Source organism: Miniopterus natalensis, chromosome 8, assembly GCF_054644295.1.
Source record: "Miniopterus natalensis isolate mMinNat1 chromosome 8, mMinNat1.hap1, whole genome shotgun sequence".
Classification (NCBI taxonomy): domain Eukaryota; kingdom Metazoa; phylum Chordata; class Mammalia; order Chiroptera; family Miniopteridae; genus Miniopterus; species Miniopterus natalensis.
Genome location: NC_142088.1, coordinates 43959117 through 43984773, shown reverse-complemented (window position 1 = coordinate 43984773; position 25657 = coordinate 43959117). Strand labels below are relative to the sequence as shown.

Below are 25657 nucleotides of genomic sequence, written 5' to 3'. Positions count from 1 at the left end.
TAAGATTTACTATTCCATATTATGTAGTCAAGCAGAGGGCTACTTGGGTTGAAAGGATTTATTCTTGAAACTTAACAGCACTTAACCTTTTAGTCATTGCACAAAATCCTTTCTGTTTTACTCTATCTGGGTATTGTGCAGAATTTCAAGTAAAACTCAGATTCCGGTATTTTCAAGTTTATCACCTTTGGGACAGCAAATCCTATCATTTAAGGAGAAGTCAAATCAGAGATGGGTACATAATTAGCAAGCTAACAGAATGGCAACATTTTATATAGCATTCTAAATGTTTTAATGAAGCAAAACTTACAGATGCCACTTTGTGTGGAGGAAGTTTTAGATCTGAGACTATTGCAGAGTAAAGCAGCCTCAGGCACATTCTTAATATGAAAATTTGCAAGGCACCTCCCTCTCCCAGGAGACAATCAGATTGTGGATTGGTTTTTAGGCAAACAAACCAAAAGAATAAGCATCCTAGTTCTTAATTCAGTCATTTCAAAAATCAGAAGTTATAAATACTCCAAAGATAGACCTGAAACTTTTTGTTTAAATAATAAGAGATTTACCGCAAGAAGCATATAATCAAAAACTTTTCTTTTCCTAGCTAAGGTGTGTAATGCATAAATATATGAAAAATAAAATTCACAGTCAGTTTTAAAACTAGAATTCAAGTTTGGCTAATAAATCTTAATTTTATAAGTATATTAATTTCTAAATACAACATAAAAGAGGCAGCATTGTCAGATATACAGTTGAAGTATAACAGAAAGAACAACAATGAAAGAAGAAGTAGCTTCTGATAGAAAAAAATTCCTTTTGTTGCCAATAAATAGGACCACCTGAGTGTAGTTCAGATTCTTTTCACTTAAGGGATATCCGAATTAATTGCTAAGAATATTAAACAGCTTTTGGAAAAATTAGCAACCGTCGTGCAGCTGTGGCATTGGCTTGTTCTTATACTGTGGATCGCTAGAGAATAAAGCAGAACTCGGAGTGTTAAGTTTAAAAAATTCTTTTTTATCCCATTTTGTCGAAGCCGGCCTCTTCACAATCTTCCGATTTTGCTGGGAACAGGGAGTGAGGGGGTGGGGAGGGAAAGGCTGGGGGGAGTGTGGTGAGTGAGGGGAGGCATGACAGGGTCAGGGCACATCAAGGGACATGTATCAGCTGACACTCAACTGAGCAAACCCGATCAGCTTCACTTCGTCAGGAATCTCGGATCCATCACAGCCAGAAGCCTGAAAATGGAAAACAAAAAAAACCCAAAACCTTGAGTGCTGGTTTGTCACTTCTGGTTTTTACAGACTTGTTCATGTGATGGCAGAAACAAGAAAAGACATATTCAATATGGGGACATGTGTCTTCTGCTTCTTCCAGAGAATCAAATCCCTAAACGACTACTGGGTACTAACTCCTGTAAGAAATCTGGTCATCATGCTATCAAATACAGAAAATGGGGGGAGGGATTTGTTACCCCTTAAAACACCACCCCTTAAAAAAGTCCTCTGCAAACATCACAATGACCTGCTTAGCACTGCTCCACAAAGCAGCACATAAACTCAGTCCTTTGTCAACCCCAGCCAGCATTTTCCTTTAAAATAAGCAGCTAATTAGACCATGTAACTTGAATACTTTAAAATAATTACCTTGAAAATAACATTCAGTGTGAGTAGTTATGCTTACACAAGAAAATCAGTAGCCTAAAGGGTAGAGACATTAGCTAGCATTTAAAAAATTTACTTTGTGCCTATCCAGTGATTTCTCTAGTTTTACTTTATAGGTAAGATATTCAGTAAAGTACAGTTTTCATTGTTTGCATTGCCAGGGGCTGATCAGAAACGCTCCTTCCCTGATCACTTTTAACCAAGTACTAACAGGCAGAGAAGGCTTTTCAGCTGAGATTTTCTGGTGGGTGTTTTTCTTACTGCTACTGTCATATTCACCACCCCCCGCCCCCCCAATTTTCTCATTCTAGTATCACTGTTTATCAGTCTCCCTAAACCTTCCCTTCTCTCCTGCTCAGCTACTGCCAACAATGTAACTTACTCAACCCACTGAATGGGCGCAGAGACAATCTGTGTAATTAATAGGCAACTGACAACCATCTGAGGACAAATTACTGCTGCAGGTGACAAAAGGTCAGACTGGCAAGTGTGAAGCACATCAGTGCATCTGAACGCTCCTTCAGGAATTTGGCCATGAGGCCACAACGATTAGAATAACACACACAAAATGCCCAGTAGTGGTTAAACCAAATAGAAATAAAAATATAAAATCCTTTTTGTGAAGAGTAATGGAAGTGAGAATTTACAGTGAGAGTGGGTGACCAAACCAGTGGTTATTGTGGGCACGTCACATCCCACCCTATGTCCCCAGTGCGTCCTGCAGCTACACCGGCCAGGGTGCCTGGCTCTGCTTCAGCCCTTTCCCCGTCTACCAGGCTCATTCTCTTTTCACCAGAGCTGAGTCCTGTCTCTCTCACGGTGGCGGCAACATGCAAATGATTCTGAAATCTACAGAACAGGAAGCAGAGACCTTAAAGCAGCATTTCTCAAACTTTTTGGTCTTGGGATCCCCTTTACAGTCTTAAACATCATCAAGGACTTCAAATGCTTATGTTTATGTGGGTTACATTTATTGTACTAACTTCTCTTAGAAATTAAAATAGAAAAATATATATTTTAAACATTTTGATAATGTTAAAGTACTATTAAAATATATTTAAAAACAAAACATGTTTAGGTTATATTTATTATACTGCCTTAGAAATTAAAACTGAGAAATATTCATTTACTAATTCATTAAACATAAAATAAACCCATTACATGCTAATATAAATAAAATCTTCATAAAAAACTACAGTTTATACCAAAACAAAAGAAAAATTTGAGAAGATTGGCACTGCTTTGTATTTTGTAAGTTTTTAATGTCTTGCTTAATAGAAGATGGCTGGATTCTCATACCTGCTTCTGCTGTTTTCCTTGAGTAAAGATAATCCAGCCTCACACCAATATGTAGTTGAAAAAGGGAAGAGTATTTTAATAGCCTTTCTAGACCCTTGTGGATGCTGTTTGTTACTATACCCAAACTGGCCAAGTGGTAGTTTTCTTAAAGCTTAGTTACAATGTGGAATCAAACCATAGCACTGAACTTTTCATACCCTGCTATACTGAAATCCATTGGTTGATCCTGTACTTTGAATGGATCTTGAAATTAAAAAAAAAAAAAAAATCCATTTCAGTTGACATACATTATATTAGTTTCAGGTGCACAACATAGTGATTAGACATTTGTATATCTTACAAAGTGACCACCCCAGTAAGTGCAGTACCATTTTGACACCACTCATAGTTATAAAAATAGTACTGATTATATTCCCTTCCCTGTGACTGTTTTTATAACTGGCAATTTGTATTTAATCCTTTCACCTTTTTCAACTCCCCCCCCCCCCCCCCAATCTGGCAACCATCAATTTGTTCTCTGTATGTATTTATGACTGTTTGTTTTGTTTTTAGGTTACATACGTAAGTGAAATCAAATGATATTTGTCTTTCTCAGTGTGACATAATACCTTTTATGTCTATTCATGTTGTTTCAAATGGCAAGGTTTCATTTTTTTTATGGCTGGGTAATACTCCATTGTCTATATGTACCACTTCTACCAATGAACACTTAGGTTGCTTCTATATCTTGGCTATTGTCCATAGTGCTGCAATGAATATTAGGGTGCATCTCTCTCTTAGAATTAGTGATTAGGATTTCCTGGTATAAATACCCAGATGTGGGACTGCAGGGTCATATAATAGTGCTATGTTTAAATTTTTGAGGAACCTCCATACTATTTTCCATAGAGGCTGTGCCAATATGCAGTTCTATCAACAGTGCACTGTAAGGTTCCCTTCTCTCCACATCGTCACCAATCCTTGTCTGTTGATTTATTGATGATAGCCATTCTGACAGGTTTGAGGTGATAAACAGAATATGGTTTTGATTTGACGTTGATATATCTTTTCATATGCCTATTGGTAACCCCTATGTCCTTTTTGGAGAAATGTCTATTCAGATCCTCTACCTATTTTCAAAGCAGATTCTTTGTTTTCTTGGAGTTAGGCTGTAGGAGTTCCTTACATATTTTGGATATTAATGATTTATTTAATGTATTATTGGCGAATATATTCTCCCATTCAGTAGGTTGTCTGTTATGTTGATGGTTCCCTTTGGTGTGCAAAAAACTCTTTAGTTTGATGTAATCCCATTTGTTTATTTTTTTTTCGTTTCCCTTGCCTGAGGAGACGTATCCAAAAAAAAAATATTAATAAGAATGATGTCAAAAAGTTTACTGCCTATGTTTTCTTCTAGGAGTTTTATGGTTTAGGAAAATGATGCAGTTTCATTCTTTTGAATGTATCTGTCCAGCTTTCCCAACACCATTTATTGAAGAGACTGTCATTTCCCCATTGTATATTCTTGCCTCCTTTGTCATAAATTAACCACATAGATGCAAGTTTATTTCTGGGCTCTCTATTCTGCTCTATTGATCTGTGTCTGTTTTTATGCTAGTACCACACTATTTTGATTACTTATAACCTTGTAGTATAGTTTGACATCAGCTAGCATGATACCTTCAAATTTTTCTTTCATAAGATTGCTTTGGCTAGCTGGGGACTTCTGTGGTTCCATATAAGTTTTATTAATTTTATTTGTTCTAGTTGTGTGAAACATGCCATTGGTATTTTCACAGGGATTGCAACGAGTCTGTAGATTGCTTTGGGCAGTATGGACGTTCTGACCATGTCAATTATTCCTATCCACAAACATGGTATATATCCTCCCACTTATTTGCATCTTACTCAATTTCATTCTTTAATGTCTTGCAGTTTTTTGAGTACAGGTCTTTTACCTCCTTAAGTTTATTCCTAGGTATTGTTTTTGACACAATTGTAAATGGGACTGTCTTCTTAATATCTGTTTCTGATAGTGTGTTATTGATGTATAAAAATGCAACTGACTTCTGAATATTTATTTGGTATACTGCTACTTGACCTGATTCATTTATTAGTTCTAATAGTTTTTTGGTGGAATCTCTAAATATAGTATCACTTTTCTGATTTTATTTGGGCCTGCTCTCTTCTGTCTTGAAGAATCTGGCTAAATAAAGGTTTATCAATTTTGCTTTGCTTTTCTTTCTGCTCTAATCTTTATTATTTCCTTACTTTTCCTCACGTTGGCCTTGCTTATTCCCCTTCTAGTTCCTTTAGGTTGAAGGTGAGATTATTTCAGATTTTTCTTGTTTCTTGAGGTAGGTTTGTATTCCTATAAATTTCCCAGTTAGAACTGCTCTGACTATGTCCCACAGATTTTTGGTCATTGTGTTTTCATTTGTCTCAAGGTATCTTTTGATTTCTTCCTTGATATTATTGTTAACCCATTCATTGTTTAGTAGCACATTATAAAGCCTCAACATGTTTGTGTATTTTTCAGTTTCCTAACAGTAATTGATTTCTAGTTTCATATCATTGTGATAAAAGAAGAATCGTAATATTTCATTTTTTTAAACACTGAGACTTGTTTTGTGGCCTAACATGTGGTCTATCCTGGAAAATGTTCCATGTGCACTTAAGAAGAATGTATACCCTGCTGCTTTAGGGTAAAATGTTGTAAAAATATCAATTAAGTCCATAGGCTCTAAGGCCATTGTTTCCTTGTTGATTTTCTGTCTGGACAATCTATCCATTGCTGTCAATCTTGCTCCTATGTTGGGTGCATAGATGTTTATATCCTCTTGATGGATTGATCCCTTTATCACTTTGAAATGTCCTTCATTTTTTCTTGTTAAAGCCATTGTTTTAAAGTCTGTTTTGTCTGATATAAGTATTGTTACCCAGCTTTTTTTTCCCCTTCCCTTTACTTAGTCTGTGTGTCTTACAATCTGAAGTGGGTCTCTTGTAAACAGAATATTAATGGGTCTTGTTGTGTTTTTGTTGTTGTTTTTTACAACAACAAATCCATTTAGTTGCATCATGTCTTCTGGTTGGAGCATTTAGTCCATTTAACATTTGTAATTATTGATAGGTATGTAGTTATTGCTATTTTAACTGTTTTCTCATTTTTTTGTAGTTCTCTATTCTTTTGCTCATTGATTACTTTCTATAGCGTTGGTTGAATTCCCTTCTCTTTATTTCTTGTATCTCTTGTAGACTTTTTGTTTGGGTTACTATGTGCTTCCTGTATGCCAAGCTATGTTTACAGCAGTCTACTTTAAATTGATGGTCACTTAAATTTGAACACATCCTAAAATCACTATAATTTTTACTCATCCCCACCATATCAATGTTTCTGTCATTTTTTACTTCTTTTGCATGTGTCTGTCTCTATTGTGCTTGTTAGTTCACTTCAGTTATTACATTCATTTCTGACTGGTTCTTTTTATGGTATCTATCTCTTTGTTGAAATTCTTACTGGGTTAACCTATTCCTCCCCAAGTTCACTGAGCATCCTTATAACCAGTGTTTTGAGCTCTGTATCTGGTAGATTGCTTGTCTCCATTTCATTTCGTTCTTTTTCTGGAGATGTGTCCAACTCTTTCACTTAGGACATGTTTGTTTCTATGTATTAGGTAGATCTGCTACATCTCCTGGTCTTGGCAGAGTGGCCGTAAGTAGTAGGGGCCCAGTGGTGCAGTCTCCTTGGCCACCTGAGCAGAGTGTTCCAGGAATGTCCTTTGTGTAGATTTGTGTGCCCACCTGTTCTAGTTGAGCCTTGATTGCTGTTAGCACTGATTCTCAGGATGAACGGCCGTGAGGGCTGGCTGTGACTACAGCAAACAAGCTTTTATACAGAGGCTTACCCCAGAGCAGTAGTCACTTGAGCAGGGCTCAACCAACCGAGTCCACCCTTCAGATTTGTTTGTGGAGCTGGTTGGGTGGTGCTCTGGTGTGATCTGAAGCCAGCCACCCAGTTTGTTAGTTCTTGAATCTCATGGAAGGTGCTCCATACAGGCCAAGGTCAGCCTGTATTTGTGCCCAGCTTGGGCCACCTGGTGGGAGCTACAAAGTGATTTCCAGTTGGTTGCGCTTGGAAGAAGCTATGCTGTGAACCAGGCTGGCTGCCACCAGTGCTGAGCTTGGGACCCTTTGGTGGGCACCACAATGTGGGCTGAGGTCAGCCACCACTTGGGCCAGGCTTGTGGCTGCTTAGTTGAAGCTACATTCTAAGACAACACTGGCTGCCAATTGTGCCAGGCTTGGGTCTACTTAGTTGGAAGTACAGGACACGCTGAGGCCAGCCACTGCTGGTTTGGGGTTTGCAGACCTTTGAGGGATTTTGGAAAAGTCCACAATGTGAGCCGAGGCAAGCTGCTTGTGGGGAAAAGAGCTCAACAAGGGAGCAATGGTGCCTGCCAGTGCTTCTGACCCCGTAAAGAGCTGCCTCTCCAGCCCTCACCCTGGAGTTAGCCAGTTCACTTCCTTCCCCTACGTCCCTGGCACTTTTTGAGCTGCTGCCTCTGCACTGGAGCCCCGAGCAAGTGAGTTTGTGAGTGGATGAGTCCACGCGTGGGCCCTTTAAGAAAACTCCAGGAGCCCTTTGTCTCTCAATTGCAATCCACACTGGTTTTCACGGCCAGATGTTATGGGGACACCTGTTCCTGGCACTGGGACTCCTCCTCCTCAGGGGGGATTAGTGCTGCCGAGATATCCCTTCTTGTGGGTATGGGACCTGCCGGTTCTGTGTATCCGCCCCTCCTACCAGTCTCATCATGGCTTGTTCTCTGTATCCTTATAGAACTTCTGTTCAGCTAGTCTTCATGTGGTTCTCAATGATGGTTGTTCTATAATATTGATGTGGTGGTGGGAGGAGGCAAGCACAGTGTTTACCTACTCTATCTTGCAAGGAAGTCTAAATGGATCTTTTACTCATGCAAGATTTTTCAGCCTGGCTGAGTTATGCAGATTTCCCAATGTTGACGTATTTCATTATACAATATCAATATGTCGTTATACCATGTCCACAAATCATATTCATTAATATCACCCATCTCATCAGAAAAGTCTTCAAGTACTGGGGGGCTGTCAAATGTAGAGTGGCAGATACAAGTTTTCCAAAATCCTATTTTTGCTCAAAAGCTAAAATTTATACTGTAAGTCATTTTCCTTGAATTGCCAGGCTTATTCAAAATTATGCCATATATAGTTTTGTACGTAGGGTTCATTTTGGAAATAATATCTGCCACATCTCTTGTCTGAATAACCATAGTCTGTCAGTTATTCTGCCAAGTAAAAAGAGGTACTGCATCGGGGGAGAAAAAGGGAAAATGGGTAGTTCAACTCAGTCGCACAAGTGCTTTTCCTGGACACAACCACTGTACTTCAGGATGCTGAACAAGTGCTTCCCATTTCACCACATAGAACATTAAAAACATGTGTCCTCAAGTACAGAGATTTAATAAAATAAAATCTATAATGTTTCTTGTCTTACTAGAAAAAGTCTTAAATGAAACTGGCTTTTTTCACAGTGACTGACTGAGTGTGTGGCTTTGCAGAACCTGATGGCTACTAGCACAGTTTAAGGTTCCTGCCTTGATTCATGCGGACATTAGCAGTTTTACCCACCACGGCTTTTCTACCAATGTCAACACAATGGAAAAGGCAAGTAACATCTTAGTATTATTATGAAGAGCTTTCACACCTAGTATCCCCCTAAAAAGGATCTAAAGGAACCCCAGAATTCCAAGGCCCACACTTTGTGAACTAACCTCAGCTTCAAAGGGAAATGTACACATTATCAGGAACTCAGCCTGGCGCTGTAACAATGTATGTTCTCACTCCAGTGGCTGCATCCCTGAAAACTCCCGCCTCCTAAGCCCTCCCGCCAGACCAGCAGGAGCCTGCTGCCTGTGTAGGCGCCGAATCCTCTAACCTAACCCACACGGATTCCCTTCACCCCAAAGCTGGGTGAACTTGAAAACATGCCAATGCCCATGTCCACCCCAGAGACTGTGACTGGCACTGGGACATTCTGAGCTCCCAGGTGACTCAAAGGTTGGGTAGAGCTTGCAAAACATTGTTCTGCTCGAGTGAACCTCCAAGTTTCCTTTACAGCACGGGTGGGGAACGTCCGGCCCGCAGAGGGCCCGTGAAATCATTTGGTATGGCGGTGCCAAGGCCTCACCAAAGAGAAGCCGTTCCAGCCATCACATTAAGGAGTGAGTTAATTAAATGTCACACCAAATACAGCAGGCTAAGTTTTAAGTTGATAATTCTGTATGGCCCGTGAATGATGTTATAAATGTACAAATGGCCCTTGGCAGAGAAAAGGTTCCCCACCCCTGCTTTAAAGGAATGGTTCTCAAACTTTAGCCTGCATCAGAATCACCTGGAGGGCTTGTTAAAACACAGATTCCTAAGGCCTGAGGTGGGCCCTAGAATCTCATTCTATCTAGTTTCCAGGTGGAGCGGACACTGCCAGTCTTGGGACCACACTTGGAGAACCACTGTTTTAGACCTGGAGCAAGGGGTAGAGAGCTGCTACATGGACCTTCCTGAACTGGCAGTTTCCCACCTTTATGTTCTTTGTAAAATGTCACCTTAGTCATGCAGCCTCCAACTACGCCAAAGCTGACAGCCTCTAAAAATACGGCCCTTTTCGTTGTTAATTACCAAGACGCTTACGAAATTGCTATCTGCAATGCATGTTATTCAACTTCAGTAACTAAAATCTATAATGCTCATGTAAATGTGTACCAATTGGATGTGAATTACATGTACTTACAATTTGGATTCTATCTTCAAGGGCAAATTAAATATCTTCATATTTTCACTAACACAATTTCAAAAATTCCACATGAAAGCAAGACTCATTTGCGTTACAAAATTGCAAGGCAGCAAATTTTAAAACGACTTGAAAAAACATTTATAGAGCCTTGTCTTAAGGCTTAAAACAACCAAACAGTACAGATACGTCAGACCTGAAGCACACTACACTTGAGCTGCAATGCCCTCTACGCCTGAACCACTTTGTTAAAAGTGATTTAAAAAAAAAGGTTTCTGCTCTGCCTGTCCTTGGCCATGTCAACAAAGGAAATCATACCTCGCTTATCTGTCAAATGAATCTCAAGATCTCTAAAGCGAAAGATTGGGTAAAGGAAAAAAGGAAATTCACTTCTTTATGTAACCAATATCCTTTCACCTCGTGCCACTGTTTTTCTTATACAAGCAGACAGACAAGATAAGAACAGACATCTTTTCAAACTTGAGCCAAATATTTCCAATAGCGGTGGGAGTGGGGAAACTGGAAAAGGAGCTACACATGGAATGCTTCTCAGCTCAACACTGGAAGCATCCGGGGTGTTTTCAAAATTCCTGAAGCCCAGGCTGCACCAAGAGCAATTACATTAGGATATATAGTGCAGGACCCAGGCACTAGTAATTTTTCAGTGTCCCTGTAATTCCCTGAGTGAAACTATTGTCTAGCGGTGAGGTAAAGACCCCAGTACCAAGTTCTTTAGATAAATTTAGGGCCCTGATGCTCTCCTTCAGAAAGCAAAGAAAGCTCAGATTAAAATGATAAGCTGAGAGATAAAAGGGCTCCAAGTAGCAGTGGCTTATGAGGAAAAATGCTAATGATATACTCTGATCTTTCATTCTTCAATAAAATAACCAATTTGATGAATGAAGGCAAAGAATTTGAATCGCTGTGGTTTTACCAAGACGCTAATGTCCTATGAAGATTAGGCTGAAGTTTTTCTAAATGAGAGTTGTTGTATTCTGATATATTTTAATTGTTATCAGGCCCCTGCTATGTGCTAGGCCCTGGGGGATCCAAGATAGAAGATTTGCCCACTTGAAGTCTCTAGATTTATTAGAGATACAAATACGATCCTGCACAATTTCAATATAATGTAATTCTTGTGGTGGAGATATAGGAACACCTAAGCCAGCACTGGAAATCAGAGAAAGAGAAAACTGGAATGTGTCTAGGCATTGGTGAGACAATGAGGCCTGGAGAAGTTGGGATAGGATATTTTAGCAAGAGGGAAAAGCACATATAAAGGGCCAACAGATGAAAAGAGGAGGGAACAAGGAGACAGAGAGAGAGAGAATGAGTGGGGGCGGCGGGGCAAATTAACAGAGGTCTGGATCACGGAGGGCTTCCTTAGCCACGTTCAGGGGTTTGAGTTTTAGAAAAGGGTAATGGAGAGCCACTCAAGTATTTGGAGCATTGGGGATGGTAGAAGAATTACTCTGGCTATAGCCTCAGTGTGGTAAACAGAGCTGGAGGCTGGCAAGTTGTAGGCAGGAAGGTCTGTTTGGAAGATCCCATTGGGGTGCTGGAAATAGGGACCTGGGGATGAAGAGAGGAGGCCAGAATCGAGAGAGAACCCAGGGAAGTAATACACTGAGTAGAGGGCGAGTTGCACATTACTCTTCTGTTCAGCAACAGTACAGCGGCCGTTTTACAACCTTCAGTTGCAGAAGGGGGTCAGGGTTGCTCTTCCTGCTTTATAGGCAAACAAGTTTAGAGACAGTGGGAATAAGCCAGCATGAAAGTTGTAGTGTCTCATCTCTCTGTTTACATGTTCAAAACTAGGAAAATGTTCTTGAGGTGGTGTTATGACTTCTTTCTAATGGTATAAAAATGAATAAAGACACATTAATATTGCTGGAAATGCTGGCACAAGGTGCCATTTTCTCATCAATGTATTTTCATATAAATGAAACATGTTTACAAAGATGTAGGCGAATTAGAAAAGTAAGTGATAGAAGAGTCCCAAGCAAGGTGAAATTTTCAGTTTGTCAATGGATCACTCTATGTCTGAATAAAATGTTTTTTAAAAAATTATCAAAGCAAAATGAATTTTATCAGATAAACAAAAAGGTTTGCACAGAATTCTTCTTTTATCACATAGCCTACCTACCTGAAATTAGATGAGAAGACCCAGAAAGTTAATGAGCACCAGGCTAACACTTACTGTAACTAATAATCATTTAGCATTTTTGGCCATACGCCATTTCCATTAAATTTTCACAAGAAACAGGAGAGACAGGTCATCAGTACATGTTGTACAAAGCAAAGTGTTGGTCATCTAGACCTTAAATTGCTTGTAGCATTCTGACTGGCCCTTGATAAGATTAATTTATAGTTTAGAAATGAATCAGTGTGATGCTTGTTAAAACTTTCAAGAAATAGTCCCTTTGGCTATTTGGACTGCTTTCCATTTCCAGCCATGATAACCATCTCCTGGTTTCACAATGAACCCAGAATGCTCAGTATTCTGCGTCTCTGTGGCCACCCCAGTTATTCAATTAAAAATCCACTTGTGCACAAAAACTGCTGGAGTGTCTCCTCTCTAAGAAACTGTTACTGGGATTTGCAATGTAAAGTTAGAATGCTGTCTTTTTTTCACTAGCCTTTAGCGAGTTGTTCTACAGTTACTTCCAATTACCTAAACCATTTTTACAATAATCAGGCTCAATTTTTTTTAAGTTAGAACCACTTAGCTTTCGCTTCTGGAATGCTTTAGTAAAAGTTTTAGCAAACAGTACATTAAGTGACTCATTTTAAAATCATAAATTAACTGTATCAAGGGCCAGTCAGAATGCTGCAAGCAACTTAAGGTCTAGATGACCGACACTTTGCCTGTGTACAAGTATTGTTGTCTAATCACCTGCAACTAATATATTGTATGTCAACAGTGAGTGAAAAATCAATAAATAAAAGCACTCTTTAAAAGACAAATTACTGAAAACTGTGAAATACATGAGCCAAATAATAAGTGTTTTAATCCTGAAAAAGGAAAGTTCCTTGTAACTCAGTTTAATTTTGTTCTATATGGTCAAGTTGCCATACAAACTGGAAGCAAACTGGCATGGTGTTTAAGATTACTCAGGTGGCCACTCTTCATTAAAGATGTAATGGTAAAAGAACAAGCCATGCTGATGGAAGGGGATATTTCTGGTCATGATCAGAAAATGTTCCCAAATGTCGAACTGGCAAATGAAAGATGCAAAAATAGATCCCAAAAGAAAACATCAGCAGCAACAAAATTACAGAGCAGAGTGTGGAACTCTGTTATTATTATTCCTTGATGGCACCACATGGCAGAATATTTACCTGCTTTCCAAAACTTTCCACTTACCAACTTAAATGTCAAGGTTTTTAAAGCTTTGGGATCATCTACAATCTTCTGCAAATTAGCAGCCACTGAAAAATACAAACATGGAGAAAAGGGTCCAGATTATTTTCAATAACAATGGACTTCCACATAAATGATTCAGAAAATTTGACTAATGATGCAATTAGATGCAAAATCGTTTCTTTTCACAGACATTGTGAAATCCATATAAATGACCAAATTACTCTCATGTATTTTCTACACCAACTTATATCTTCAGCACATCTGTATTAATAATGTATAGTTAATTTAGAATTAACTATACATTGACCTCACCTTCAGAAAACAGAATGAAAAATTACTTTCTAATGGAAAATAGAAATGATACCAGTGCTTCCACCACTTGGTTTTTCTCAACACGCATTTCTAAGAAATGTCTGAGCCAGAAGAGGGCAGCACAAGACACAGAGGCGAGGCAGTGCAAGACACCGTTTCTTTGGAAACAATAGGTCAGCATATTTGAACTCCTGTCCTATAAATTCACTCAACTCTCTGCGCCACTTTTATCAAAGCCACAAAATGCAGTGAATAGATAACCTTTCTGACTTGGGCATATGTTTTAATGTTTTCAGAACACAGTGATCTGTCAGACCAGCCAAGGGCCACCTTGAACAATTCCCAAGTGGGCTGAACAGGGTCAAGCACGAGAGGCTGTCAGTTTGGGGCTCGACAGAGAAGATACCTTTCCACTGTTAGCCCGATTCATCAGAGACCTGCCCCATTCTCCACGTGTCATGATATATTTGATACTCTAGCAGAGGAGTCGGCTCTTCCTGCTTACTCCTCTGCCTTAGGGTACAGTTTCTGAACAAAATCATCAAAGGGTAATGATGACTGAAATTTCATACCTTCCTCTTTCCATATCCAAACCTAAAGTGCAAAGTACTGAAAGTCAAGTGAGGGCTGTGGGTTAGGGAAGGTAGACCCGTTTTCACTATCAAATTATCTGCTGCTTCAGTAATTAGGTATCTGAAAAGTTATCAGGCTATTTTAAGATAAAAACATTTAAGATAAATAAATGCGTATTTTGAGAAAAGTGTTTCATGTAGAAAGCTTGTAAGCAGAAAGAAATTTGCAACTTTTATTTTTCTGTTAACTGAAAAACTAGATGTAGATTTTATGCAAATTAGTAGCTTACTTCATTTAATCTATGGGCTGCAAAGGGGAAAAAAGGAAAATTATATGAAGCAGTCCCCCCTTATCCACGGGGGATATGTTCCAAGACCCCACTGGATGCCTGAAACTATGGATAGTATAGATCCTATATAGTCTGTTTTTCCCTCTACGTAATTACCTTTACACTTAAAGGAAGAACTTTACAGCTTCTATTTTGCATATCTGAATTGCCAACATCACTACTCTTGCACTTTGGGGCCATGATTGAGCAAAATAAGGATTACCTGAACAAAAGGACTGATACTGCAACAGTCCATGTGATAACTAGGGTGGCTACTAAGTGACTAACAGGCAGGGAGCCTATACAGGGTGGATATGCTGAACAACGGGAGGCTTCACAATAGGGTTGCGAAGGAGCTGGACTGTGTGAAACTATCACACTACTCAGAGTGCAATTTAAATCTTATGAATTCTTTCTAGAATCTTCCATTTAATATTCTCAGATCATGGTTGACCGTGGGTACCGCAGAAAGCAAAACCACAGATAAAGGAGGACTACTGTACTCAATACGCCCTACATATCTTTATAAACCATCCTTTTATCTCCCTCTGTTGCTCTAACACTTCCATTCTGAGCGGTCCACAAAGTTTCATTCACGGTAACATCCCACTCATCTTTCTCTCCTCTGTCTTTTGCCCCCACAAGCAACCCTACACACACATCAGGTGGATCCTGGGCCACCAATCTGTACAGCTATCGCCACCAAACTGCTTTTGGCCTCCTCACTAGTTTCCCGACACATTTCAGATACTAAAATCATCGGGTAATCCAAGCCAGAAACACGAGCTCGTGGAGTAAAAAGCTCTGTCCACCCAGCCAGTAGCTGCGATGTCGGGGCATCCTGACCGTATGCAAATCGCAGCCGCTGAACACAGTCACAGGACACTCATGTTTTCAGAAAACAAATAATTCCTCAGGTCTGGGCTGATTTCACCAGTGGCCATAAAGTCTTCGTATGCATTTCAGTCCTTTCATGAAAGTCTCTCAGTTAATGTGGATGATATTTACTGCCTTGTTCTGGGTCATCTGTTTCCTCTGTTCTCTAAGGTGCCGCCAGAAGCAGAGCTGTGTCCTGCACTGATCCACAGCCGTCTCTGCTGTACAGGCGCATGTGCTCGGGCCCGTCTCCAAGCAGGCTGGGGGCTGGGGCTGGGGGCGAGACTGAGCTGCTAGCATCTTCAACAGTCGGCCCAGAAACCATGCTCCCCAATTGTGAGCCTCGGGGACATTAGAAATTCAAATTCTGTCTTCAGTGCAAAGCAAAAATAGCAAAACTGGCCTCTTACCTGATTACTTATCCCAGCTGCTAGGCTTATTTTCAATTTAGCTGATTCTAATTTGTGGTAAAGTGCTATAAAACACCTTCATTTAACTGACATCACATAAAGTTCAGGGGGATGCTCATTTCTCTTCCAGTAGCAATGCTCGTTAAAAAGACGGGCGTCACATCTTTCTCCCTTCTCCTGCCTGTGCACCTGCGTTTCAAAAATAAAAGTGCTCCTTACCTGGAACGTGAGCTGAGAAGAAAGGGCTGGGTAGGGCTGGCTGTTGCTTTAGAGTTTCTCAAATATGTGCTCCTAACACTGAACTTCATGTTTTAAGGTATTCTAGTTTCCAAAAATTATGGGGCTTCTGAACCCTGCTTACTCAGTGGCCATCAACCCATTTCCAATCCCTCACGGCTTTCCCAGAATAAAACTCATTCCCCTAGTGCCTAATGCAGACTCTGTAATCTTCTTTGAGCTCATCCCTTCCCTTCTCCCCAGCCCTCCGTTTTCAGCCACACAGGACATAGGTAATACTCACTGAGGCTCCAGGGACTATGGCCTTCCTGCCCTACCACTGGGGCTACATGATGCCTTTGTGTGAGCAAGCGATTTCTCGCTATTTTTGTGTCCCTGGGTCACACTTTAGGCTTGATTGCCTGTCAGGGCTAGAAGTTTCTATTTGCTCTTTTGGATAACATTTGGCCTAAAGTACAGTAAAGTACCCTGCTTTATGAAACTGTAATAATATCCTTAACAGCCACATGAAAAAAGACGCTGCTCTCAACACCTCCCTGAACGTAAACAGGCAAGGCCACAGAGCTGATGTTTCTTTGGCAAACTAGCTCAGGCACTCTCCAGACAGTTTCCTCTATAAAACTGGGGCACTACTCAAATTCCCCACACTTTGACAGTTAGAAAAATAACAGTCATATAATGATTGTTTTACTGTGTTTGTATTCTTATTAGTCAAAAGATACACTTTTCTCCCCAGACACCAGTATATTTCACGATAACCTCATATAGTACTGACATTCTGGTGGCCCTGAGTTTATTTAATTCCAGATATCCCCAAACACAAGCTGTGGGGAAAAGCACACCAGCGACCAACAAGTTTGATGTATTTCCCTAGTAAGAAATTATGAGACAACACCAGAGCACAGGCTTGGGTTACCCAACAAAGTGATGTCATCACAATACCGTTTTATCCAAAGACGCACCCTGAACGCCTGCTCTCTACCCTGTATTGCTACAGGAAGAGAAATGGATGGCAACACAATCCAAGCTCTGAGCGAGGAGAAAAGGACACGCTATGACAGTGGGTTTCTTAGGGATACTGCTATAATGCTAAAGCAAAATTGTGGCTCACTAACAATTCAGTTTGGGACAAAATGAAAGAGATCTACTCTATTATTTCCCCTAAGTCTCCAGGCTCTTATATTTATGAGATGACTGTAGTATCGTGTATAAGGACCTGAATTCTCCAGCCTGGGTTCAAATCCTGATCCTGCTTAGAGCTATGTGACCCCATAAACTTGCAAGTTTACTTAGCCTTTTCGTGCTTGCAGCTCTGCATCTGTAAAATGTGGACGTTAACAGTGCCTACCTGATAGAGTTGTTCCACGAACTGAGCTAATACACATAAAGGGCTTAGAACGGTGCTTAATGCACAGCAAGTGCATAATAAATATTAGCTTATTATCTCTACCTGGGACAGTGGCATGCATTTATTAACGGGTTTCCTTGTGTTAACTCTACTCTGCATGAGCCCCTTTTCACATCACCAGAGCGACTCGGAGCATCTAAGTCATCAACTGGAACGCGTTGCCGCCGTAGGTAATACTGTTTAACTGTTCGCATCACCTTCAGGATAAAATCTAAGTTTTTAATGAACCCCTCCGGGGTTCAATCTCAACCTACCCACTTCAGTTTATTTTCTAGATTTTCCCAGGAAGGGCTCCATAACCCCTACTATCCTCTAGATGTGTACCCATTATATGATAACTCATTCCAGATCTCATTTCCTCACTGATTCAAACTCTTTTATGACCCAGACAAAATCTTACTCACCTCTGAGAAAGGTTAATCGTTGAAATAGATCCACATACACAGAACTGACAACCTCTCGCCACCTTGCTGCCACTGCCTGGGCACGGCCACTATCATTGCTTGTCTGGCCGAGTAGAGTAGCCTGTTGTCTCCCTGGTTCCATTCTTGTCCCTTGATGGCCTAGCCATCCCCCAGCAGTCAGCTGAGCCTGCTAATATGTAATCAGACCATGTCACTTTTCTATTCAAAACCCTTTGATGGCATTATAACTCAGAGTAAAGGCCACAGTCTCCACAATGGTCTACAAAACCCACCTGATTCAGTGGCAATTTAATTCCTCCATCTGTCAAATTCTACTTCCTATATTGCCTCGTAGAGTTTGATCATGAAAGCACTTCTCACAAAACTGCCTACGTGCAGAACTGTGTGTTGAGTTTTTTTTTCCTGGGAAAGCTTAAGACTCTGTCCAAGGATGAATTTGGGACAATCACCTGAGAAGGCATTTCCATTACCAAATGTATAAGACAGTGTAAATGATAAATGAAATATTAGAGGAAGGGGGAAGTATGTATATTACATGGCCGTTTTTTTTTTTTTTTTTTGCATTTCACCCAGAATTCTGCATGGTGATAAAAAGCAGTAGTTAGAAGAGATTTTAGAAGTGCTACAGGTACTATAAGCAAGCAGCTTTAAGATCAAAATGTCAAACAGACTTGAATATTAGTATTATTTACATATAAGAGGAAAGGATTATGGGAAATAAACAGAACTACACTTGCCATCCTCCTTAAGGTTCAGGTAAATTCCAGCTCATCAGTATTATCTTTGCATAATAAAAAATTGTGAAACAGCTTAGAATAGATAAACTGGCTGGTATTGAGTCTGTCCTTTAAAATATAATCATAAAATTGGTATTTTGATCTAAATTTCCTTCACTGACTTTAAGGTAGAATTTTATGAACTGGATCAATTATTGCTTATTTTGAAAGCAATTAATTAACGAAACTATAGCTTAGTTTAGCTGGTGGAAATGATATACCACTGTGTGTATAGTTTAATCCCTCTTTAGAATGAGGAGGAATAAAGTAAAAAACCAAAAATACTATATGAAGAATGGCAAAACTTTAAAATGATGCTTGCCAAGAATACCCAACATTCATCGGAGATGAAGGGAAGAATTGACTTATTTGCTTTGGAAAAACAAAGGATTATTGCTTGGGAGGCACAGCTGTTGAAAAGTACTTCAGTGCTTCAAAAAACAAAGAATTCTCTTAGTGTCTCAACCTGGGGTTCTTAGTATTGTAACCCTCTAAATTGTAGGCAAAACTTTGTGCGCACGCTTCTGGGGAGAGGGTGTGTGTAGCTTTCACCAGAGTCTCAATGGGGTCGTGTCCCTTACAATCTTAACAATCTCTGTCCCAAATGCTTACTAAAATCTTCTCAGAGGTGGGGCCTTTCGTATGTTTATAACAGTCTAACTATAGTTGACATATAATAAACTGCACATATTTAAAGTGTACAATTTGATGTTTTGACATATGTGTACACACTAGTGGAACCAACACCACATGCAAGGTAATAAACAGGCTCATCACAGCCAAACATTTTGTCCTTTGTAACTCCCACACTTTCCCTTCCCTGCCCTTCTTTCTGCTCTCTCCAGAAAATCACTTTCTGTCACTACAGATTAGTTTGCATTTTCTAAAATTTTATACAAATGGAGCCATATAAGGTATATTCTCATTTTGTCTGGCTTTTCTCACACATCATAATTATTTTGAAATCCATTCATGTTGCAGCATGTATCAATAATTCATTCCTCTTTATTGCTAAGTAACATTCCATAGTACGGATGTGCTACAGTTTATATATTTACCTCTTGATGGATGTTTGGGTTGTTTTGAGCTTTTGCTGTTACAAATAAAAGCTTTTACAAGACTTCATATAGACATACATTTTCCTTTCACTTGGGTAGATTCCTAGGATTAGAATGGCTAGATCGTATGGTATATGTATGTTTAGCTTTTTAAAAAAGTGCTAAAATGTTTTCTAGGGTGATTGTACCATTTTTGTACTTCCACCAACATTGAGAGTTTCAGTTTCTTACACACTTGCCAACACTTGGTATGATCAGTCATTTTAATTTTAGCCATTCTAATCAATGTGTAGTTGTATCTCACTGCAGTTTCAATTTGCATTTCCCTAATAGAGCAACTTCCCACATGCATATTTTAGTTGAGTTTTTTAATGGCTGCCTTCTGACAAAAAAAGTAAAAGAGCATATGAAAGTACTAAGGATTTCCATAAATACAAATGTGGTTTTTCTAGGTTAAGCAGGAGGTTTTTTCTAAAAAGAACCCCAAAAAACCCCAAATGCTATGTTAAGCTATGTTAAGGAACCACAAGTGTTTCTTCATCCAAGAGGTAAGCTGTCCAGATCTTCTAGCTCATCTAATAAATCACACACACACACACACACACACACACGAGACAGAGCTTATGCAGCTTCTGCTCATATCTTAAAAAATCACCTAGAGTTTCCTGTACAGTTCAGAAGCCTCAACCCTCTTCCACTAAGCTTTTTAAATGTGTAGGTCGAGTCTGAGTAGAATTAAGAGAAGGAAATGATCATCTCATGAAGGCCGAAGAGACAAGACCCAGGAACTCCATCCACCTTTGATTTCTTCAGTCACAAAGAAAGCCTGTACAGGTCTCCGCCATCTACAGCAACACAGTCTATTTAGTTATCTGGATGTCTAGATCCCAAAAAGTCTCACACCCAGGAGCACATTCTGGAAACATGAACAAAGACTATATGTGTATAAGACATGAAGATGAAACACAGTCTGGGATTTACTGACAATCTCACAACCATTGCTGAGGGAAGACTCCCATGTGGCAAGGACTACAAATGAAGACAACAGGGCAACTCTCTATAAGACTAAAAACAATGCGTGTCTCCTTCAATGCCTAGAATCACTTGATTAAAAACAAAAACACTTTGCTTTTAATCAGCTTTGAGCTGTTTTTATGACCTTGTCAAATCATACACACTCTAAAAAAGTTCGAATCAATCAGAGAAAATATGCCACAGGGAAATGAAACACTGAACTTTGTAGGATCAACTTTTTCTTATTGTCACTTTGCTTTACCTTGATCTGTTTTATGGAGGTTTTTTAATAGTCACCTATTAATAGGACACAGCTTGAGATTCAACCTAGTGGCTTCTGGGCTGGGAGAAGCTTTGGAAAAATTTAAATTAATGAGACAGTAATCACACTGATATGAGAAATGCTACTTAAATTATGGGTCAACGCAGCCAACTAAGACAGAGCCATCTGGCATAAATACAAAGAGAGGAGAAACCTGGAGGGTACTGAGCCTGGCATGCGATGGCAGCCTTCCAAAGAGAAGCATTCTTCACACATGTGCCAGCCCACAGGGAAGGCGAGAGAGCTGGGCGTTTGTTTACATTATGTGGCAATGCCCCAGAGGACATCTATTCTACCTTCATTTCTTGAGTTATTTTTTGCTTTGCCTGTGGTATATTCCAAAGGATTTCAAGTAAGGGTTTGGAAGCCAGTAAAAAGTACAGAGCAAGGCTGAATAATCCTCTTCTTTAGTAATAATAAGTCAAGCCCATTCAAGTGTTGACTGAGACCTTTCTCTAGGTTAGGCCATAACCTACCAAAATAAAGGGCAGGAAATCTAATCCTGTTTATATTACTTACTATGAGACTAGAACACCACCTTCCCTGTGCCTTAGACCAGTGAAACTCAAAGTAGCCCGTTGCCAACATGTTTGCCTGCCCACATGAGGTATGGAGAGTGCACCAGAATGTAAATCAACTATTGCTTCCTTCGTTGAGAAAGTCTTGCTACCAAAAAAAACCCAAAAACCCAATGTGCTCAATGGTGTAGTTGGTTGACAATGCAGCATAAGACGGTGCATGGCTCATACTCTGAACAGTACTATTTTAGACTGTTTCCAAAATAATATGAACCTCCACCATCCTTGATGGACTGGTCTGGATCAAGTATAAGAAAACTGGCTGTGTTATATTGTATCTCTAATAATAAGGTAAAATATTTAAATGAAACTTCTTGCAGAAACTTCACAATTAGTGGTAGAATGAGAGATGAAGGAAAAATGATGGGATGTGGAAAAGAACTTATGGAATATTAAAAATTAAATACTTTGTAAAGAAGTTTCTGATCCCAGCGTCATATTCAATTTAACATTTGCCCTGTATTATTATTTTTAAAAACAAATTATCTTCTATTGTTGCATGAAAATAAGTTGGGATGGGCTTGGAAGACTTTCACTTTGTAGCTGAAACTTTGATCTTTTCCAATAAAGTGTGAGACACGATCGCTCTGAATATCTATAACCTTCTCCTCTACTCCCCCCTTCCCTGATGCAAGGTGACTCCATGTCGCTTTGAAGGACAGCAGGCAGAGCTTGCTGATAACAGAAAGGGGGGCAGGGATCGATAACTGCTCTGGTTAGGCTGGTGGTGGGAGAAACAGTTAATGCTGATGCCCCTGCCAGAAATTTGAGGTACCAGCTAGTTCTGCTGAGGTCCACTGAGTATCTCACAAAATACAGAAAGCTGTTACGCCACCACTTAGTGGAGTCATCAGAAAATGAGCAGTTAGTGCACAGAAAATATGTGCAGAAATTAAAGGCTGACCCGCCCTGCCATCGAGCAGAGAGAGGATAGTTTGAGTGTTCTTGTTATAGTGATTCTGAAATCTATTGTATGAGATCAGTCTACAACTACTTATTTACTTTCTTATTCAGATAGCATTTTCTATTTTGCATTAAACCCTTTTGAAACCAATGAGCTTTGTAAAAAATGCATGTTTAATAAAAAGTACTGAATTTGTTTCTCCAGTAAGTCATGTAATCCACACAAAATGTCTGTCAACATTTATCACCCACCCTAGGGGCTGTAGTGCTGTCACTAATCCCAAGACCACCAGGAGACACAAGTTGGGTAAAGAAGCGCCAGGGTCTCCTTCAAGAGGTGGCAGTTACTTTCAAAGGCTTTTCCCAAAGAAAATGCCTTAAACCTATCAGGAGAGTGCAGGGATTAGGAGAGTACACTGAGCCTGAGGCATCCTCAAACCTCCCCTCTGCAGGTCTCGCAGATGGTGGACGCTGGGTGTGGAGCACTCACTCTTACAGGAGTATCCATTCTACCCTGACAACATGCCCGGGGGCTTCACTCCCTAATTTATACTACAGGATTTGGGCTATGTTCTCCTACCTTCCTGTGCCTACTCCTAGCCCAGTTAAAAAACTTAGAGCCTCTGGACTCTAATTTCTACTGTTTCTAACCCTGCAGAGTCTCAAGAGGGGTGAGCGGTGGTACTGACCCAGAGATAGTTCAGATGTACATTTTGTCACAAGTAGCTCGTGAGGAGACCACAGTGAAGTTGGCCCCTCTGTATTGTGAGCAAAGATTGGGGGTTGGGGGAAATGCAGCGCTGAGAAGTTGTGTACAAGAAAATTCAAGCTGCTGCCTATTAAGATCAATGACCTTTTTTTTTAAAGCTAGTATGTGTTCCAATATGTGTACTATGATCCTTCAGCTATTAAACAAATCCTTACAGAAGTGGGGACCACGAGCCGGCGTTCCTGCTACATGTTGGGGAGATACAACCACAAGAAATGCAAACCTTGCCTACGTAGTGTGTGAGCAGATTCATAAACACAAGGTCATAGCCCAGTCCCGTAAGCGCTGTTTGAGGGGTAGAAATAAGGTGCACGAACAGCACAGAGACAAACTGCCTGCAGACTCTGGGGTGGGATTCGGGGAGGAGCTTGCCCAGGGGATGGGAGTAACCCAGCCCAGAGGAAGCGCGTCTGAGAGCTGCACTGGAGGGCGCTGCCCGCTGGGCTGAGCCTGGGGCTGAGGGAGGGTGGCGGATCCAGGTGGGGCGCCAGCAGGGGCCAACTGCCTGGGCCTTGTCCACCGAGACAGTGTGGAGTTTATCTTGTAGGAAAAGGGTTTTACATAGGACACCGGTTAGTGATGATAGTAATGATACGCACTGAACAACAGTTATAAAACTTTGGAGAAAGAAATCTAAAACTGTGGTTTGGCTTTGTAAAAGTATTTTAACAGTCGTGTGATGTGATTAGACTAGAATGTATTAAATAGGTCAACTTTTTTTATACACTACAAAGTGAAAGCTTTCTATATGTACATCCAGTGTCCATGTTTACTGCCCATGTGAAATGTAGAATTTGCATGTAGAATGGGAAGAAAATGCAGTGCATTGCCTGGATTAAGGTAAAGTAGGCATTTAAACACCTGACTCTGGTAGGCAGACCTGCCTCATATATTCTAAAAAGCCTGCGTGCACGGGGTGTGGGTTTTAGCCTAACTAAACCTCGTGAGAGGAGCTTTTCTCCCCAGAGGATTCATTAATTGAGAAATCACTGTATCGCACTATATTAGTTGCCCTAATTGAACAGATAAAAAAGCCCCCATCTGGGAGCTCACTTTTCTTTCCTGATATTGTTCCCTTACCACCAGGGTAATGGAAAAAGAAGAGGTATTATTACTAAGAAGATAAAAACAACACTGGGGAAAAACCACCTTCAGTGGAAGAAATTCTGAATCAATTTTTTGTTTGTACATTTGTTTGTTTCCCCAAAACACTGTATGAATAAAATCAGCAATGGAAAAGCAGCTTATATATAATGTGTCTTGGTGCTAGAAGGGACATGCAGGGGTTACTGACTCCAGCCTTTTTCCTTCAGGCAGGACTGTCTGTACATCACTTAAGACCAGAGGAAGTTGTTTATCCTACGTTTGTCTACAGGAGGTTCCCATCTTCCTTCATCACCCGTTTCCATAGCACACTGGTTATACCTTTATTACCTGGTAGTGCATCTGATTGAAACTACTAGCCTTGCTGAACACTGGTGGATACATGGTATTAATTTAGGGGGAAAAGCAGTTATCTAAACAGTAAAGCATAGCCCCAAAGACTCCACATGTGCATTTACTATTATTATTAATACTAAATATTAACTTGCATGCTTTAGGGCATCAAGACATTCATTCAGCACCTAATACAAGTCATAAAAAGGTGTTTTTGGGAAATAAATCCCCCCAAATTCAAAAGCTTCAAAACAACCTTATAAAACTCTTAGCAGCCTAGGACTCACTGTTGTAACAGGCCTATGCTGCTACCTTATTAAATAAAACACAGTATTTTGTGAAGAAAGGAAACACTGAGTATAAGTATACCAAATACTTAGATTGTGGCGTCCACAGTCACAGCATTTCTAAGTCTTTTATCCCACTAACATTTCTCTAGATTGGAGTTCACCAGTTCCACGTGCTTGGCCAGCACCGTGCCAACTCCAGTCTTGTTTGGGGTGGGGAAAGTGGAGATCATGTTAAATGTATGCTTCAGGAACACTGCCCTCAATGCCACACACAGTCAAAATTTTTTTGTTCCCATTATCAGAAATTATTTGAAAGAATGGCAAGGAAATAAAGACAGCCTGCAGTGAGGATGTCTAAGGACTGGTGGGGAAACAAATCATTCTTCTACTTAGAACAGCAATCCAAAGCGATCCGGGGAACAAGTACTGTAATTTCTGCTTTGGTCCTTGTGATGATATTGGAATTTCTGAACTAAAGATGACCAAACTTTCAAAAATGCTCTGTATTTATAAAGGGGTCAGATACCACAAGTTCCTCACAAGTACATGAAACATCGTAAGTCTATTTGAATTTCAGATTTCCAGTCCCTCCCTAATAGATGAGAGAAGATACCAATGTGCTGTCTTTCAGCCTTAGCTACTTAAGCACAACAGATGGATTTAGACTCTTTAGGACAGGTATCAGGTAAAAAAATAAGTGGAATAGCTGTCACACTGATTTGGGGAAAAAGAAGCAGGAAGAGACAAACCAAACACTTCCGGAAACAGAAGAGACAAGAAGGGAACACCGTGAGGTCACCACGAGG

At 40.1% G+C, this 25657-nt stretch overlaps 1 protein-coding gene across 1 annotated transcript in view; it reads right to left on the bottom strand.

Moving 5' to 3' along the window:
* Positions 1-793: 793 nt before the first annotated feature.
* Positions 794-25657, bottom strand: part of STK39 (serine/threonine kinase 39) — a 245975-nt gene continuing 221111 nt past the window's right edge. The window contains exons 17-18 of the mRNA XM_087819800.1: positions 13136-13200; positions 794-1238 (exon numbers count right to left, since the gene is read on the bottom strand). Of these exons, the coding sequence (XP_087675926.1) occupies positions 1164-1238; positions 13136-13200 (140 nt within the window). The 3' untranslated portion in view covers positions 794-1163. The remainder of the gene's footprint in view (positions 1239-13135; positions 13201-25657) is intronic.